Consider the following 19485-nt stretch of genomic DNA (forward strand, 5'->3'; position numbering starts at 1 on the left):
AAATAGAGGGGAAAATCTGATATCGGCGCGCCTGCAGAATTGTTTCTCTCGCTTTGTCAAAATAGCTATTGTACCCAACACCAAATTAACACTTGCATTGAATAGAGGATCATAATTGAGTTAAGGCTTTTACGGCGAACGGTTTATTTCTTTCTGCTACGATTAACCGAAATATTAACAATTCATTTTAATCATTTTGAAAAGATTAATAATTAATTTTCATCGTTCTAAAACACCTCAACAGAGTAATTTTGTGTTTTCGTGCAATGGCCATAAGACGAGACACATAAAAGTCCAAGATTTTGACACATTCAAAATTATACATCGAAAATAGGAGAAATTTTTACGGATAATCTTTTTTTTCACGACAACGGTTAAAATTTGTCAACTTCTATGCCAAACGGTTAAATTTTTTGACCATTTTACGGCTAACTTTTAACTTCATTGAGACCTTGCCTCTCTCCTTTGATAACATCAATAAAGGCAAGACAATATAATATAAACTGGGTATACGTTTCTGGTTTCTCTCGTCTAAAAGGGAAAATCCGGCTAAAAGTTTTAGCCATCAATCTTACGTAAGTAGAATAAAGTTAGACCTTGTTGGCGGGGGTGTAAATTAAGGATTTCCTTTCACCTGTTTAAAGAGGGTGGCATAAACTTTTAAAACAAGTGACGCGTGATTAAGCCCAAAATTAACATGTGACGCGTGATGTTAACAGAAGGTAAGGTGAGATCTGAGCTTTCCTAAAAAAAACTCGTGACGCATGCGCATGAAATTCTGTAAAGAGTACACGTGATGCGTGAATTTTTGTAAAATTCACACCTGAAGCCTTGAGAGTTCCGGAACCTTAACGGGCCCGAAAAGCTGTTCTGTTTTCTTTCAAGAAAGGGGTTTAAAAAGTTTTGAAAATTCTACAATAAAACTATCAGCTAAAGAAACAAAATGGACTGGTTAAGGTTCTAAAGTCTACTTATCTAATCTTTAAATTTAACTTAGAAATATGGCATTGGGCTTTTTGAGTAACCGGGACGTTCGAAAAACGGGCCCCTGATTTAACGGGAGATACAGTCAAATTTGACCTCCTTGCTTTCCATGTTCTGAAGAACACGAGAAAAACTGGGACAATTGTTTATGCATCCTCGGTAGCCTTTGGTTTGCTGGGCAAACAAGACAAAGGACTCCAAATACAGAGATTCTCCCCTCCTAAAACACACACACACATGCATAAACAACACATATAAGTTGCAATAAAAACGAGTTAAACCTACTAAGCTAGGAATATCTAGTATTGAAACAATCAAACATTGGCCTCAGTGAAGCGATTAGTGTTAATTATAAAACTTTGTACTTCGTGAAACAAAGCACAGTTGATTTCGCAATTTACAGACTCCACACCATACAATAAAAAATTTAGTTTCCTAGCAACTCTACTCGATTACCACGTTTCACCTAGAATTTTAGCAGCAGAGGTAAGGAGAACATTAAGTTGAGCGGCATACCATGGGCAATACAAGAAAAAGTGTTTCAACGATTCAGAGTCAAAACTGCACTCGCAAATAAGCGACACGACAACTATTTATTTTGACGAGATATTCTGTTGGACAATAAAACCCAAGTCTAAGGCGGGTGTGATCAACAGATGCACGCCTTGTAAAAGAACAATCATATAACCTATTGTAAGTATGCAGAAAGAGAATTGATCGAGTTTTCGCTTTAAAAGTGGGAAGAGATACAGAGTTTCGGACATCTAGGTCCAGAGAATTCCAGCCAATGATTGCTGATGGAAAAAAAGACTTTTAAAACGTAGAGGTTCTACAGTTCGAAGTTGAGTGAAGTTTTCTCGTGATCTGAGACGAAAATTTGTACGTTCGTTAGATAGTTTGGGAAATAGTTCAGTTAAATAACGTGGAGCAAGATATTCTTGACTATTTTGCAAAATTGGCTTAGTTTATGTCATTCTCTCCTGGTACAAAGAGGCTCCCGAGCAAGTTCATTATGAAACCTCGCAGAGCTGGTTCCCTTAATGGCTCCTGTCACCACCCCAGTGGCTTCGTATCCAACATTATCCAGTAAAGCTGAATCACGATTATGACAGTTGTTCCCGATAACATCCCCATATTCGATAAGAGGTCTAATCAGGGTTTTGTACAAGCATGTTGAGGTGGATCTGTCAACTTTGTATTTAACAAATTTCAGCATATTTAATCGTTTAGAGGCTTTCTTGTACATCTTAACTATATGATTTCTCCACCACATATTACTCTGCAAAGTTAGGCTTAAGTGAGTGTGAGACTCAACGTCTTTGACGACCTTGGTGTCAAGAAATAGAGGCGGGTGATCTTGTATATTACGCTTGAGAGAAAATACAACATTGAGAGGTTTAACAGGATTCATAGCTACCAACCATTTGTCAGCCCACCCGGAGATCTTATTTAGATAAGAAACTAGGCAACCAGTTGAGACGGCTGGCTCGTGAACAGTGTAGTATCATCGGCATAAATCAGAGGAAGAGAGGCGAGATCACCAGTAATATCATTGATATAAATAAAAAAATAGAAGCAGTGCTATCAAAGACCCTTGAGGGACTCCGCAGTTGACTGTTCGCAAATCAGAGGATTGCCCTTCCATACTGAACTACCCGTTGCTTTCGGTTAAGCAAATAACTTTCAAACAATTGAAGTAAGAGCGGCTGTACCCCTAGAACCTCTAACTTACATAACAAACCAGCATGCTACACCTTATCAAATGCTTTGCTTATAGATATTTTAGAAAAAAAAATTGAAAGATGCACGAAATGAGGAAATTACCTCCAGACATGCAGTATACAGCAGATAACCAAATTATAACTCCCACTTTCATGAGTAATGCTCTATAATAAAGATGAATTTTCCGTTCCATTTTGTTGTAATATTATCGAATGGGTGTCGGTATTTGTAAGTTATCATTTAACCGCATTCCAGTGTCGTACCCATTTAACCCCCGAAGGACGTTGTCAGGCATACTCTCTAATCCACCGTCCCGTAGTCCACTGACTGCGCCATTCTGGTAAATTAATCATGTGACCAAATTAATCTATGATTGCACACCCACCCATAGCGATATTTCCTCTCACAATCAATGCGGAAGGTTTATCAGTCACTGAGCTGACTTCCTGGCGAGGGAGCGTTTGCGTCAATCTTGGGTTGAGTTCCATATTCCTTCAGCTCGTAATCATGTCTTTTAGTGATTGGTTCACCGGCGAAGTTGTTGTCATTCCTTTTAGAGACTTTTAGCAGTGGAAACCAGTGGCAATAATCAGTAACAGTTTACAGGTGCTTCAGCACTCAAAGGTATGTGATTGGGGAAATTACTATTTCTGTACATTTCAGGACCTGTTCGATGCCACTTTCAGGTATTAAGATCCTCGTGATATCTTTAAATGTCTACATGTAGGTCGTCTTTAAGCTATTTATCGTGAGAAAACATGCAAATTTGAAATCTCAGATTCCCAGCGTTCGTGGCGCCTTACAAACGTGCTGAGTTTGCAACGTTTGCGACGGCTGGAAACTCGCGTAAAGCTCTTCTTCTTCGTCAACTCAAGGTTACTTCATCCGAAGAAGTCCAGTCAATTAGAGATGTATATAATTTTGTTATACTTTCTCAATTTAATGCACTTTAGAGGTGTGACTTGATGTGCGTGTTTACTCTGAATTTGCATCGTCTGTGCCTTCGTTGCATTGCATGTGTTTACAACTGTGAGGTGTTATAGGCGAGATGGTGCGAAAAAACGGGTACCATGAATTGTGTACGTTTTCGGTCCACTTGTCCGAATAACTTGCGGAGTATCCGTTGTCTGTGGAACACTTTAATTTAAGGATTGTGGAATTTCGTTAGTTGAAATGCTTTGTAATTCACGCATGAGAGATGTGTTTCAAATGCAAATTTAAATCTCATTTTTAACATACCATGATGACATCTGTAGAGGATAACTCGTTCATTTAAAATATGGATTTATTTTCCATAATCAGAAACTCACTCCTGAAGTAGAAGGTAGAGTAATTTAACTTCTGGGTTGTGTCACAAACTTTGATTGTTAGCACACATATCTTAGGATATTTTCAAACCAAAATGTCTCGAATGAAACATCTTATTAAAAATTGTGATTAGATCTCTTTACGGGAATGAAGACCCAACCTTGTTTCCAGGGTCCTTTTTCTCTTCCTGCCTCAAGAAAGTTACCTGGTCACTGGTCATGTGACTCTCCGAATTCAGAAAGGGCTCATATGTAAATATTTTTTAGTTCAATCGAGTTATTTAATCATGCACTTTGTAACATAATTTTCGGAATTTGATGAAAGGAGGCTTTTCTTAACATGGATTCGTGCATTTAAAGTTCCCTCTTTGTCGATATTGTTCGTAACTTTTTCTCATCTTTCACATTGCTGATTTTTTATTTACTTTGGATTGAATCGGTAAACGTCAGCTTTGGGAACTTGTTTGAAATCACCAATTTACTTGATACCTGAACTGCCCGTAACCGCCCGTGTCGCGCGAGAGACGTTTTCTCCCCTACCTCCCCTACAAAGTAGAATTTTGTCTTTAAACTTCCCCTATTGTTAGAGGATCTATAAACCAATCAAAATTCGTGTTTTTCCCAGTTATTTTGATGGGGGGTACTAGAAAGGTGTTATTTTATGCGTTCGTAAGAAATGGTTAAATATGAAAAAATGTTGTCCGCGCGGCCTACTTTCAATATTTTCAAGTCGGATTTTCCGTTGCTTTCCGATTATTTTAAACCTTCTGGAACACAAAATGAAAAGTAGAAATACTATAGAATGATCTGCTTCGAAAATAATGGATATCAAGGTCTTAAAATCGACAAAATAAGCTTCCGAGTCGACAACACTACGACTCTCTGAAGCGATGCGAATTGGGGTTGTAATGTGAAACCGAACTTTCGAACTTCAAGCGAGGCCTGGCCACAATTATGAATATTCCAGAGCCCGGTAAATATCATGTTAAAGTGATGAGATGTCCAAAAAGTAATGTTTACTCGTAGATTTTGTCAAAACGTAGAACTTTCAGAATTTTCAACAAAACGCTGCGCAATTTACTAGCCGTGAAGTCAAGTAAACAACGTCATCTACTCATGATTAATTCTACTTCGTGGGTTTTGTACACGTAAGAAATTCGCACGTTTTTCGCTTCTAACAGAAAACCAAGAACTATTTTGAATTAAACTTTCTTCCCGAAACGTTCCTTGGTCAGTTTCGTCTTGCTTCCTCTTTACAAATTCCATGTAACTTGAAATCTCTCCACACACTGCCAAATTTGCATATTCACTTTAAAATCCGATCTGCATACTTGTTTGCACACGTGCGAAAAAATTTATCGATTTTAATCTTTTGTCTTGATTTTAGCGTAAAAACTTAACATGCTTCTATCGCTTTATTCGTTGAAAGTAAGTTATTTGAATGGTCTTCTTTCACTGAAGCTTGTTTATGGGAAATGATGATTTATAAAAATTTGGACATGGTTTGATGCTTTCACAGATTTAATGAATGTAACCGAAGAAGTTACGATTCATAGACCCAGCGTTTCGACACTCCTGTCTAGTGCCTTTATCAGGGGTGATCTAAACGCTGCATCAAGAGGTCTTTTCATATAATCACTAATTAGCTGCCTTTTTTCTGACGAGGTGTAAATAGGCGTCAGGAAGCAAGCAAGCGGAGTTAATATGCCAAGCCTCCAAACAGAGGCGCTGGTGGTAACGCCGATTAGTGGTGATGATTTTTGAATTATCCCACCCAATTGTATGGTTATTTAGGCATGTGTACTCCAATAAAGCTGAATTTTCCTTTTTGCAAAAGAAAACCGCTTTTTGATGCTCTTTCAAAGGTGTACCAAACTGACGTTTGGTCTGTCCGATGTATTCGTTGTCATGGTATTGCAAAGAATAAAATAAATGGCGTCAGTATGTTGTTCTTTCGTGACAGGATCCTTAGGTTTGGCGAAAATATGCCCCAAAGTCTGAAAAGGTTTTTGAGCAACTTTAACGTTGTGGCTATTCAAAATTCTCTTGATGGGTTCCGTAACACCCTGAATGTGAGGAATAACAGCAAAACCAGTCGCTGGTTCCCTTTCATCAGAAGTGTTGCTCGTTGTAACTGGTTTTTGGCAGTTATGGAGAAAGGTTTTTGTATAGCCATTTGCCTTTAGGATATTAGAAACACATTTCCTCTCCTCAGCCTTGGAATCGAGTGAAGATGGTGGACAGTCAGCCCTCCTGAGTAAAGTTTTGGATACAGACTTTTCATGGCAAATAGGGTGGTGAGAATCGAAAGCGAGGTATTTGTCGGTGTGGGTAAGTCTACGACAGACACTTGTCTCTAAATTACCCTGAACCCTCTGGACACATTTAAATCAAGAAAGGGCAAATGTCTATCCTTTTCACGCTCAAGAGTGAATTGGATCGACGGCTCTACTAAATTCAAATGCGACAGGAGGCGCTCCGCTTCATTTCCGGATACCGCAGTAATAACAACATCGACATATCGTTTCCAGAAAACGGGTTTAAGCGGTGAAGTGGCTAAGGCCCTTTGCTCCACGTCTTCCATTACCATGTTAGCAATGACAGCAGAGACGGGCGAACCCATAGCTGTACCAAAAAACTTGTTGATAGGAAGTCCCGTTTTATACAAATTGCGTGGTTTTGAGGCAGAAAGATAGCAGATGAATAATATCCTCTACAGGCAAAGAAGTTCTTTGTCCTAGGGAAGCATCTTCTCTGAGTCTCTCCTCCGCAACCTTATAACGGCAAGATCAACTGGGATTTTAGTGAAGAGCGAAACAACGTCAAAAGAAACTAATTCTTCACAAGCGTTAAGAGTTTTATCTCTTATGAAATCCGCATATTCGCAAGAATTTTTGACAGCGTAATCACTATTCCCAACAACAGGCCTTTAAATCGTGACGAGGTGGCTTGCTTCCTGACGCCTATTTACATCTCGTCAGAAAAAAGGCGGCTAATTAGTGATTATATAAAAGGAACTCTTGTTGCAGCGTTTAAATCACCCCTGATGAAGGCACTAGACAGGAGTGTCGAAATGTTGGGTCTATGAATCGTAATTTCTTCGGTAGCATTCATTAAATCTGTAAACTAGAGTAGCATCAAGCCATGTCTGATTGTCAACCTGGTTGCCGTGTGAACTTAAATTATAAAAATTTACTGCGCATTGTGTTCGCCTTTCCGGTTTCTCCAAAATTTTAACTTTTGGATAAGCACACGTTACACGCAGGTGCTAATGGGTTAAGGTACATTTTCAATACCAAATTAAGGTGGTACTGGACACTAAATAGGGTGAATTTTGTCTCAAATCATTAATGAAATATTTACCGACAGATTTGTTAGAATGACTTGAAATTATCACATGGGATATATGATTTTACACATAACCTGAAGAGAAAAATTGTATTTTGCCCAGTGCCATGGAATTGGTAGAATTAGATGGAATTAAGGGGTGTGTTTGAAAAGCCATTATGGAGAAAAAACGTCCAAGCCATTTTTGATTAATACTACTCAAAATGGTTTGGCACAAATAAAAAGCTGATGGTAATAAAGATTTTCAGAGCAGTCTGCTAAGTATTATTAGATTTTAACAATTTAATTATTTCATACCTTGTCATTTGGAAAAGTTTTGGAAGACATAGGCATACTGTGCTGTAAATGTTCCTTGTCATACAAAGTTTTAGTTTGCAGAGATTCTGATCAAAAGTGTTAACCTTCTTGAGATAATACAGATGTAGTGGCAATTAATTTGCAAAAAGTGGCAATAGGAACCACAAAAATATGACATGGTGTAGCAACTTTCAAATTAACATGGTGTGACATTATTCAATGTGTGGTTATTGGCTTTATGGTTGTGATGCCAGGATCTTATCTCTTTTTGCAGCAAGATTTGTCCTTGGAAACATAACTCCCCATTTTGAAAATTGGCCATTTTCCAATGGTCAAATTTTGCAAATAGGAAATGATCTTACATAAATGAAGAAATGAAAGCTTCCCAAAAAGGTCAAATGAGCCTCCAGTACTTCCTTAAGTGGGCTCAACAACACTCTAGGAGGAAATAGATGTAACCTTCAAAGGTTACTAGTGTAGCGGAGAAGACAATCCGAACGCACAATATAAATCATGGTTTAATCAAATGAAGTACGTATTCAAAATTACAAACGAAAATAAGGAGATCGATGTGAAATCACAGATGAAGAGGGGGAAGTAGGATTGAAGACAGCGTAGTAATGATTGATGGTAACGTTGTAACTGAATTTGTGTGGTTCGAACTAAAAGAAAAGGCAGCAGATACTAAACTAAGAAATATCCCTGAGAAATGTAACACTAGTCTAATTAACAATGAAGAGATTATAAAGTGAACTGAAAGCGAGAAATAAATTGATATACGTATCAAAAAAAAGCAAATATCTTAAATGTGAAATAAAGAAAAACTTACTTTGGTCTAGCTAGCTCCTAATGATTATAGGTAAATCGCCAATAGCCGATCGTACATGGATAGCAGAGAAAATTGGTGGCGTCAACAGTAACTTATAGCGATGAAATATGAAATATAATATCTGGTACATGTGCTTAAATGAAACTGATCGAAATAAAAAACTTATTAAGTAATAATCATTAACCAACAAAGAAATAATAGACCGGAACAAACCTAACAGAAAAGTACACAAGTAACGCGTTTCGAAACTAACAATAAAAAGCATAAATGAACTCAGTGAACTCACATTTTGTATTATTTTTTTCCAGGATAATTTTTTCAAAATTAAAAGGTACCTGTGATGTCAACACTACAAAAGGAAGTAAGAGAAATCTAAACTTATTACAAATACCAACCTTTTATTTTGACAAAAACATTAATTTGCCCCCTTTTTTTTTGTTTTTTTTTTACCTAAATTTCTTTAGTGAGATTACATGTACCAATTTCAAAGAAAGTTGAAAAGGAAGACCTTTTAAGGATAATTTTTACTTTCGAATGCAAAGGTAATAAATTCGGGCGACCCTAAAAGCCGGAACGGCGGAATGGCGGAATAGCGGAAAATGACCCCAAATCCTTAAACACGAAACGGCGGAAAATGACCCCAAATCCTAAAACACGGAACGGCGGAAAATGACCCCAAATCCTAAAACACGGAACGGCGGAAAATGACCCCAAATCCTAAAACACGGAACGGCGGAAAATGACCCCAAATCCTAAAACATGGAACGGCGGAAAATGACCCTAAATCCCAAAACACGGAACGGCGAAAAATGACCTCAGATCCTAAAACATCGTACGGCGGAAAATGACCCCAAATCCTAAAACACGGAACGGATGTCAGGGCATGTTGCACAAATTTTGTACAAAGACACCAAGCGCTTGGCTCATTTATCCCCACGACGATAACGCGCGTGACTAAAATTAAGTGTTATTAATTTTATTCTTTTACTGAGTGGTATAAATAATAATGAACCATTATGCATGAAAGATAGCTGCGTTTTCGCGTTGTAAACCTGTTTAGTTACCTTTTGTTAAGCAAAATTTGCCATGAGATTTAGTCGCGGCATAAAAAGTCGCACAGCATGTGAAAACCAACTCGACATACCACATTACAATAAACAATTGTAACTTTGATACGTTTCCTGGTCACGTCTGTATTGATTTATTGAAACAATAATATCTCATATGCTTGTAAAAACGTAATCCCCAGTCCGAGCGTTTGTTACGGGAAAATTTACTGATTTTCCCGTGTGTGTTATTCGGTACATATATATTCATATACTTTCACATTTGGAATATTCGGTTATTCGGGTTTTTTTTCTTTGGTAGTTAAATGAAATGTACAAAAACCACAGTAGCTTTTGAATAGATTTTTGTTGTTACTCGCTTTCATCATGTGCACCTGCTTGTCGGCACTTTTGTTATTTATTACATGGTTTTTTAGGTAAATATAGGTGTTAATGGTCTTTCTGGAAACATTGGTTTTCATGGTAGACAGCAGCTGAGTTTATACTCGTAAATTTAATTTCTTTTCATGCGATGGTTTCCAAACCAATCTTGCATAGATAAGCAGAAACTTTTAATTGCTTTTCCGTTTTTTATCTCCTGAGCTGCGCTACTGCAATTAAGATAAGTAGTTTTCGTTTCACTTCAAAGAGACTTTTTTCGGCTCCTTTGTGTCCTTATTCAAATATTGCGATTTGTGTAACAATAGCAGTTCACACCAGTTACTTCTTAAGCAAGTACCTTGTACAGCTTTGATGATTACAAGCTGGAGTATGCTAGAGGTCATGTCGCTTGTTGGCCTGACCTAGAATAAAAGTACTGTGGAACCAAAGATTGTCTTATCCTTGACGTCCGTACAAGCTTACTAGAAGTAGATCTCCGTGTACCAGGAAATAGTGACGAGTTTCCGTTCTCGCTGCCGAGTCGTCTCTACAGAGTTATTTCCCCCAGTTGTTGTTGTTCCGTCCGCGAAGATTCAGTCCTCCAGTTTGGGCGAAAAAAACTATCGTCACACGTTCAACTAGCAAATACACAGAAAGATGTCCATCAAGCCGGAACCAGTGCATTATCATTCAAAATTGTCCTGCATTCGCAACGCCCACGGCAAAAAGTATTATCCGTCGGTGGAAGTAACGGATGCTGACAAGGAGGTGATGGATGACATTCATCTTCGGCATTTACGACGCGAGTTCGGTCTATGAACAGTCTGCGCAATCGTGGCTACGAGGCCATAATTACCGTATTTTCTCGAATAAGCGGTCACCCCCAACGCCTTTAGACTCAACTACAGCACAATCAATGCAGGTTAATAATCTCCTATTAAGTGCCCCCCTCGATTAAGTTCTCTCCTTGTAAGAGCCCCTTCTTTTAGCCAAAAATTTAGATGAGCGCTCGGGTGCTTATTCGAGGAAATGCAGTACTTTTCAAGCCCGCTCGGCTCAGTTTGGTTTATAATGATAGAAAAGTAATAGTATTTCAAATACCTCGGAGTTTGTGTTTTTATGTAAGCAATTGAAGAAAAAGTTTTCGCTTGAGTCAACCATTGTTTATGTTATAAGACGAAACCTGTGTGAACATGATTCGTAGACAGGTCCCGTTAATATTAGTTATTGCTGAAATTATTTCCAGTTTTTTTAAATCAACATCATTCTCACTTTTAAATTAAGGATGGTAGTGTTTTGGACACCTGGTCGCGAAGAAATTCTTCAAATCCTTCTTGACGGCTTCCTTCTGCTAACTTTCTTTTGTCTTTTCACGCCATGAGAGCCCTAAGCAAATTTTGCATAACAAAAGGTAACTAAACAGGTTTACAACGCGAAAACGCAGCTATCTTTCATGCATAATGGTTCATTATTATTTATACCACTCAGTAAAAGAAAAAAAAAATTAGTAACACTTAATTTTAGTCACGCGCGTTATCGTCGTGAGGATAAATGAGCCAAGCGCTTGGTGTCTTTGAACAAAATTTGTGCAACATGCCCTGGCATCCGTTCCGTGCTTTAGGATTTGGGGTCATTTTCCGCCGTTCCGTGCTTTAGGATTTGGGGTCATTTGGGGTCATTTTCCGCCATTCCGCCATTCCGCCATTCCGCCGATCCGGCTTTTAGGGTCGCCCATAAATTCAATTTACTAAGGTACTCGTGCTCTGAGTAATCCCTACCAAGAATGAATCTTGTAGCCCTGCGTTGGATCTGTTCCAAATTGTTGATGTTTTGGTATGGTCACCTCATACCAAACGAAACATCAACAGTTTGGAACAGGTCTAATGCAGGGCTACAAGATTCATTCTTGGTGGGGATTATTCGGAGCACGAGCGCCTTAGTAAATGAAATTTATTACCTTTGCAGTATCATAGAGAAATGAATGACTTACATGTAGTTTACTTTTTTAAGTGTTTTAAGAATATATATTAGTTATACATGTAAATATCTTCGATTATGTATTATTTCGCCCTTGTATCAAACTGTTGAGAAACATTGATCATGTAATGCTTGATGTCCCTTTCAGCGGGACTGAAGTCTTTAAGAATTCTTTTTTTGTTTGAATCTGTCGCTTGTGGAATTACCTCTTAGTATAAGAGATTCAAATACCTTGTTGATCTTTTGTAAGAGTCTGATGGCCTTTTATCATGATAAGTTTAATGTAGATTTTTTAAAATTTACACTGTATTTTACTAAATCATTAGTCGATTTATAATAATTTTATTAATAAGTGTTCATGTGGCATGTCTTTTATAACTGACATTTTGCACTAATGACTTTTTAGATGGTTTTATTACTCAGTTAATTCTGTAGATGTAATAGTAGGTGGCTTATTTTTAAGGAGTCTTGTATTTTGTTATAAGACTACCTCAGATTTGTCATTCTACTAGTAAATCTGAAACTTGATTAAAGTAAGAATTAAGGTTGTTATCAGTGATAGTGACAATGCAGTCATCTCCAAGGCACCTTAATATTTTCCTGGTTTAAATTTGTCTCAATCTACATGTACCTGACTTTTTGGCAAAGGATAAAACTTAAGTGTAAGTTTACAAAAGAATTGACATTACATATTGAGTGGATGTGCCTTATTGTGATTTATTATTGTTTTACAGCTTATTTTCAATACTGTTCTTCTTTTGTTGTTGTAGGATCTCATGATTCCTAGAGTGGCCTGTATGTCACAGGACGACCAGGAAAACATGACACTGAAAGTCACTTTGCTAAGTAGTGAGTGGAAATCATCAATTAATGGGGACTTGTCAACTATCAACCGAGAGCTGGCCATCCAGTTAGCTAAACACCCCAATGTAGATGTTAGTGTCTTGCTTCCAAATTGCAGTGAAGCGGACAGGAGCAGTGCAGAAAGTCACAATGTGAAGCTTGTCAAAGCAGATAGAGTTCCTGGCTATGAGCCAGTTCTTTGCCTGTCCTTTCCTCCGAGTGACCATAAAATAGACTGTGTCATTGGTCATGGAGTTCATCTTGGCCGACCAATTGCATCCATGAAGAGAAATCCAAGTTACAGTCATTGCAAATGGATTCAAGTTGTTCACTCTGCTCCTGAAGAAGATGGAATGTACAAAAACATTTCAGAAGGTCAAAAAATGCAAGAAACAGAAATCCAACTCTGTAAAATGGCTGATCAAGTTATCACAATTGGACCCAAGCTGGCAGAAGCTTACAAGTGTTACCTTTGTCCAGTTAAACAGGACGAAAAAGTTTTTGACCTTACTCCAAGCATTTTCTCTGAATTTTTAGCATTAGAGCAAGCCACTAAACAAAGAGGAACATTCCGTATTCTTTTAATTGGAAGTGGTGACAGCTCTGAAGATTTCAAAGTCAAAGGGTACGACATAGCTGCCAAAGCAATTGCTGAGTTGAAAGATGAATCCTACAAACTCAAGTTTGTCTGTGCAGCTGGAGGAAAAGAAGATATTTTAGCAGAAAATTTGCTCCACCATGGCATTAGTCGTAATCAGCTTATTGTTTGCAGCTTTGATGATAGCAGAAAAATGCTGGCAAACTTATTCTGTGAAGTAGATCTTGCAATAATGCCATCCAGGACAGAAGGTTTTGGAACAACAGCTCTGGAAGCATTATCTGCTGGTCTGCCTGTACTTGTCAGTGGTAATTCAGGACTTGGAGAAGCTCTGAAGAAAGTGCCTTTCGGCTCACAGAGTGTGGTAGACTCTGAAGATCATACAGACTGGGCTAGAGAAATCAAGCGTGTCCGTCAGAAAGAGAGAGACGTGCGACTTTCAGAGTCAAGACTTCTACGTGAAAAGTACTTGGAGAAGTATAGCTGGGAGGAGCCTTGTAAAAGTCTTGTTATAAAGATGAAGAACCTTGTCTTAGGTAAATTTACTTAAATTGAAATGTTACAGCCTTAACTTGTCTAATATCTGATAAACCAAGTAGTCTGGTAGAAAGTTGAATCAGCCTTGAGTCAACTTGAACCTATGACAACCATAAATTCTTTATAGACCTGAATCAAACAAATAGTCAAAAATGGTGAGTACTCGGGAAAGGTAAACATAAGTGTCATGCATGTAATCATCTTAATTCACAAGATTAGGAACATTGCTGCAGAGTTTTATGTACTTGGTAAAGTGCATTTACATGGGAAATACTTTTTGTAATTATTTTACTCAAGACATAAAGCAGCTACTGTTGAAAGTTGAACGAGCATGGTCAACCTGGTTGGTATCTTTTTTAGACTCAGTAATACTATTTTTATTAGTAACTGAAACATTTAGTGGTACAGTACAGTAATTTTAATGTTGACTCTCCTCCTAGGAGGGTATTCTGAGTTTATTTATGACACTTTTCAAGGGAGCTTTGGCTGGACTGCTCAGATAAATTCTTTTTCTTTTTACTGTCTGTAGGTAAAGCTCTGCACAGCTCTCTAGACTGTGAAGAAACAGAGAGGAATAAACATGGAGAGTCTATACCAAGTCAGTAAGCTTTACATTGCATGTTACATTTAGGAATATTGTAATTAGAGGAACAAATTAGTAAATCAGGTATGCCACATAAAAATTCTTAGAAAAATTTTTTAAAAAATCTGGTAAATCAACTTTTTATTGCTGCATGCAACAATACGATTATCTTCCAGTCAAACTCTACAATTAACTTCTGTATTTCCTCATACAAGTGCCCATGCTCCATGCTCTAAGAAGCCCCCTCCCCCAGTAGGCCAATATATTAAACAAGAACTCGACCCACCCCCTGCATTGAACAATCACCCTTCCCTTCTCTCTCACAATCCTAAATGAAAGAAAACCTGATTCAATTACCACTTTATTTATAAATTTTTTAAGCTTCAACTACAACCAAATCAGTAAAGTTTATTATAATAGTTCCTTACTAAACACCCCTCTGATTAAATGAATTCCTTCCATTAAGCACCCCTCCTTTTAGCCACAACTTTAAGAAATGAGTGTGTACCAGGTGACTAAACTTTACATTGCATGTTACATTCAGGAATAAATTACATTAAGAATGTAACTGTCAGGAAAATTGTAAGGAACAAATCAGTGAATCAAGTGTGCCACAGAAGAGGTCTTAAAAGAACAAAAAATATCTGGTAAATCAGCTTTTCATGACTGCAACAATAGGATTAACAGCATCTTCCAGTCTAACACTATGGCCAATTACAGCATTTCCTCATGCAAGTGCCCATGCTCCAAGAAGCGCCCTCCCTGTGGCTAATATGTCCAATAAGCTCCCCCTAGAAAATCATGCACCCCCACTTCTCCCCCACTTTCCTAAATAGGAAGGAAAATATGATTCTATTAATACCTTAATCATAACTTTTTAACCTTAAACTGCAGCTAAATCAGTACAACTTAGAGTTTCTTATCAAACACCCCCACCCTCAATTAAGCAACTTCTTTCCACCAAATGCCCCCCTTTCAACCAAAACTTTAAATGATTTGCGCCTGAGCACTTATTCAAGGAAATGCAGTTTCCAAAAGTATTAAATTTGGTGAAGCAAAGATGTTTGTGTAATTGCTGATTGGGATAATAATTTCAAATGAGCAACCCCTCCAATAACTGCCCCCCCCCCCCCTCCTTCCTCACTTTTAAAATAGTAGGTGTACAATGAAAACCTGTTTCTATTGCCACTTCATTTATAACTTTTTAAACTTCACCTATAATTCAATCAGTGCAGGAGAGCAGTTTCTTTTCCATTCAGTTATTCCTATCTCCATGTGATTGCAGAGTCCCCATATTGTTCTCCATATTGTTCTCAATACATATCCTAAGGGATGACGAGGAGAATTTGTTTTATAATCAGGAGCTTCAATTGATGGCGATAATTTCATTTGTTCTTGTGACCTTTATGTGTGATTTTGGGGATGATATGGTAAGGAGAAATTAGATGCTAGTCACTCTCAGGGGTTAAAGCATTATGTTTCTTATCTGTTGTTTTTAATTCGTCCCATTAAGCATAATCCTTCTGGTAATTTCTCCTTCGAACCCCCATGGGCACTTATTGGAGGAAGTATGGTATCCTAAAATTTAAAATTAATTTCAAGTGGCTTTATTCATTTTCTTTATTTCTAGAAAAGGCTCCATGCAGTTCAAACAATAAAGAACAAACACAAAGGAAGGAGGTTTTCACAGGAACTGGTAAGTTTTGTATAATGTTTGTAAAATCCTTGAACAATAAGCAATATTTGCTGGGAAGGGTACTGGTCTAGATCTAAAGAATTCATATTATTTACAAAAGTTAAGATTTTCATGAATTTTTTACAGCATACACATTATTGTAACAATTCTGTGACATATAAGTAGAATTGTGTCATTTAAAATTTTGCAAACCATTATGTGCCATCAATTCAAAGCTTCAGCATCCTTCCCACAAGTAACATCTTAGGCAACCTCCCAGACGTTTGCCTGTGGGCTGCGCAGGAGGAGGGAGATGTTGAAGCTTAAAATTATTGGTAGATAATAAATAAGTATGTTTGCTCGCAATGATACTGGCTTATCTGATAAATATTTCTCCTCACTTTCTGCAGGTGATCTTCCACACAGCGGCTCAGAAGTTAGGAAAAGAGATGAAAGGGAAGAAAGTGAGTCTACACCAGGTGGGTGAATGAACATGTAACATTGTAGGTTATGCCCTAATTTGGTTCTTTTCTGAAAAATTAGCCTGCATGATATTGTTTGAGCTGTACAACAGATTTCTGACAGTCAGAGGGTGCAGTTATAAAATACTAATGTAACATTTAATGCTTAAGTGTTGTTGAAGGATTGTATAGAAGTCTGCTGATATTTTCTGTTAATGTTGCACAGCATTATGGTAAAAATTCTGAAAGTTCTATGTTTTGACACAAAATCTTCTATTAAACAATACTTTTTTGACATCTCTTTACTCAAACACAATATTTACTGAGCCTTAGAATCTTCAGAATGTCATTAGGCCTTGCTTAAAGTCCTTTGTTTTCACTCTACAGCCTCAATTTGCATCTTAAGGGAATCAGTGTTGTTGAGTCAAAAACTTATTTTACTGCTTTTAAGACCTGGATGTTTATTATATTCAAGGCAGAATATTTTATAGCATTTTTACTTTTCATTTTTGTGATCTAGAAGGTCTAACATAATCAGAAAGGTACGGAAATTATTAGACTTGAAAATATTGGATCATTTCTTGTCCACCACATGGCATGGGCAGTTATGGGTGGTTCAGGTGTCAATGTTTAAACTGAAAAATTCTTATTCCTATCCTCATGCCTTACAAATATGTAAATGCATTACTTTTGTATTTTGTTCTGTGTATGAGATCCAGACACTTCAGATAAAACAGCAGAACAAACCCTTAGCGATATCGCTCTGACGAAGGGCTAAACGTCAGCTTTTTTACCCTTTACGGTGGCTAATTTACGTTTTCAACCCAGTTGTTAACACTAAATTACCTGCTATACTCTCCCACCGACGCAGCACCACAGTTTCTTTAGAAACTTACCCCTTTATTCATTTATGATTTTAATAGTTCCTTGAGGCGACATTTTCTTGGAAACCCAAAATCAGCTTGTTGTTCAATTTTACTAAACAAATATTCTTCCAATCCAACATTTTTTGTAGTAGTGAAATGATCCAAGGAATTATAAATTGTACAAAACAATGAAAACAGTTTAAAAAAAAGGAAAAATGGCTGCATAGGGCTATTATATATTAAAGAGGTGTATGCGTTGCAATTTATGACTATCTTAATTCAGTTTTCGCTGCAGATCAAGACACCTCAAATAAAACAAGAGAAAAAACAAAAGGAGACAAGAAAAAAGTTCAAGCAGCAGGTATGTATATTAATTGCCTTTTTAAAATTTTATTAGTTATACATAATTCTAATTAATCAGCTGGAACCCAGGGATAATTTTGATTGCTCATACTGTCATCCAACAGGTGAAAAAAGCCAGCTTTTTCTTTATTTTGTGTACTGAGTCTACAACGACTTAACTATATAGTTTTCTGCACAATTATAAGAAAATTAAAAGCTCTTTAAAATTAAGATATTCTAGTCTCGGTCTTAATATAAAATATATATATATATATATAATAATAATATTTATTGTTTTTTTAGAGGGCACGGTAACGAATCTTGCAATCTGATTGGTTCTTTACCCGGTCAGTATTTTCCTATCTCTGCCCACGGGCCACGGTAACGCTTTCGCGAGTCGCCGAGTACATCCCAACTTTCGTTGTCATTTTTCATAAATATACCTCGTTTTCCAGCTGGGCAGTATTTTTAAGCAAACACGTCGGTCACTACCTCAAGCCGATAAATAACTTATGAATCCTCTCTTTTCTCTCTATCAAATCACTTTGGTTGACAGAAAAATATTGGTTTCAGAATGAATTTGTATAAACAATAGTGTCATTACGTTGGTTGACAAGCGGCCTAAAAACGTTCTGCAATTAATTTTAATCGTTCACAAAAAGTACCCAGAAAGTTGAAACGTGAGGTATTTGGTTACAGTTAAACTGAACGGTGGAACTTTCATTCATTTAATATCTGAATTTTCTCGAGCAATTTGTTCATAGTGAAAGAGCGAGCGAAGTTTTAATTTAAGTTCTACAACAAATATACGCTCCTGGTGAGTCTTTCCAATTCCGTTCAATTTGGACATTTGTACCTTAAATTGCACAACAGAAATTGAAGGAATTTTTGAGAAAAGGCCGCATTACATTCCCTTGTGTCTCGTTGGAGTGTGCCGTTCGAATTTAGTTTTTGTGAAGGAAAGATCAGAGTTAAACACGCCATTACAGCAAACAAACGAGCAAACTCTCACAACTTCAAAATAAAAAAATTGAATTTACTCACAATTACTTTCCTCGCCGTTTACTTAATGAACAGAGGTAAATCTTCGTACATGAATGAATCGTCGATGAGAGTGAATAATACTTTCCGTTAGATCATTAACTGATTTTGAAGAACACATTGTCGTGACAGTCCTTGCCAAACTAGTTCTGTTGGTTTTCAAATGTTCCTTCGCTTTTTTTTTCTTGCGCGCTCTCTAATTGACAGGTGTCAGATTGTGACAGATACTTGTAAAAATAATGTTTCAAAGTTTGTTTGGAAGCCTTTTAAATCACCTTTATCGTTACGGAAATGAAAATGTTTCGCTGAGGCATCTCTCTTAAATTTGCATCACCTCTATTTTAACTACCATTTACCCACTCAAAAATTGTTCAGTTTATGGAAGATCTTGCCGTATTTACGGCCATAAATCATTCGGGTTCTTTCGGAAAGAATTTCGTCAAGTTTAAAAACAATAAATATATTATTTACCGGCTAAGGGTCGGTCCGTATGGTGAAAAACTGTGACCTCGGTCTTGAAAATGCTGCCCTCGGCCTATGGCCTATCATGTAATCATCATGTAATGGCATCAGTTTGGGTAAATATTGGGTTGCGTTCAGTGCAAGATTTGAATTTCATCCCATTAAGTACCATCCTTCCAGTTATTC

The 19485-nt window shown here is 37.2% G+C and overlaps 2 protein-coding genes and 1 pseudogene across 6 annotated transcripts in view; 1 reads left to right on the forward strand and 2 right to left on the reverse strand.

Annotated features, from left to right (window-relative positions):
• LOC131796473 (ankyrin-2-like) overlaps nucleotides 1-19485 on the reverse strand; it is a 178383-nt gene that overhangs the window by 34057 nt on the left and 124841 nt on the right. The gene's annotated exons all lie outside the window — the stretch shown is intronic.
• Nucleotides 1299-2200, reverse strand: LOC136281307 (uncharacterized; annotated as a pseudogene).
• Nucleotides 3124-19485, forward strand: part of LOC131796185 (serine/threonine-protein phosphatase 6 regulatory ankyrin repeat subunit B-like) — a 29420-nt gene continuing 13058 nt past the window's right edge. For 3 of the 5 annotated variants that reach the window (XM_066167746.1, XM_066167745.1, XM_066167748.1), the window contains exons 1-7: nucleotides 3124-3330; nucleotides 8796-8848; nucleotides 12662-13868; nucleotides 14399-14467; nucleotides 16083-16148; nucleotides 16538-16606; nucleotides 17738-17815. In XM_066167746.1, coding sequence (XP_066023843.1) covers nucleotides 8828-8848; nucleotides 12662-13868; nucleotides 14399-14467; nucleotides 16083-16148; nucleotides 16538-16606; nucleotides 17738-17815 — 1510 coding nt within the window. In that variant the 5' untranslated portion in view covers nucleotides 3124-3330; nucleotides 8796-8827. The remainder of the gene's footprint in view (nucleotides 3331-8795; nucleotides 8849-12661; nucleotides 13869-14398; nucleotides 14468-16082; nucleotides 16149-16537; nucleotides 16607-17737; nucleotides 17816-19485) is intronic. The other 2 variants (XM_066167747.1, XM_066167749.1) reach the window with 2 other exon arrangements.

The sequence above is a fragment of the Pocillopora verrucosa genome, chromosome 5 (genome assembly GCF_036669915.1).
Source record: "Pocillopora verrucosa isolate sample1 chromosome 5, ASM3666991v2, whole genome shotgun sequence".
Lineage (NCBI taxonomy): Eukaryota > Metazoa > Cnidaria > Anthozoa > Scleractinia > Pocilloporidae > Pocillopora > Pocillopora verrucosa.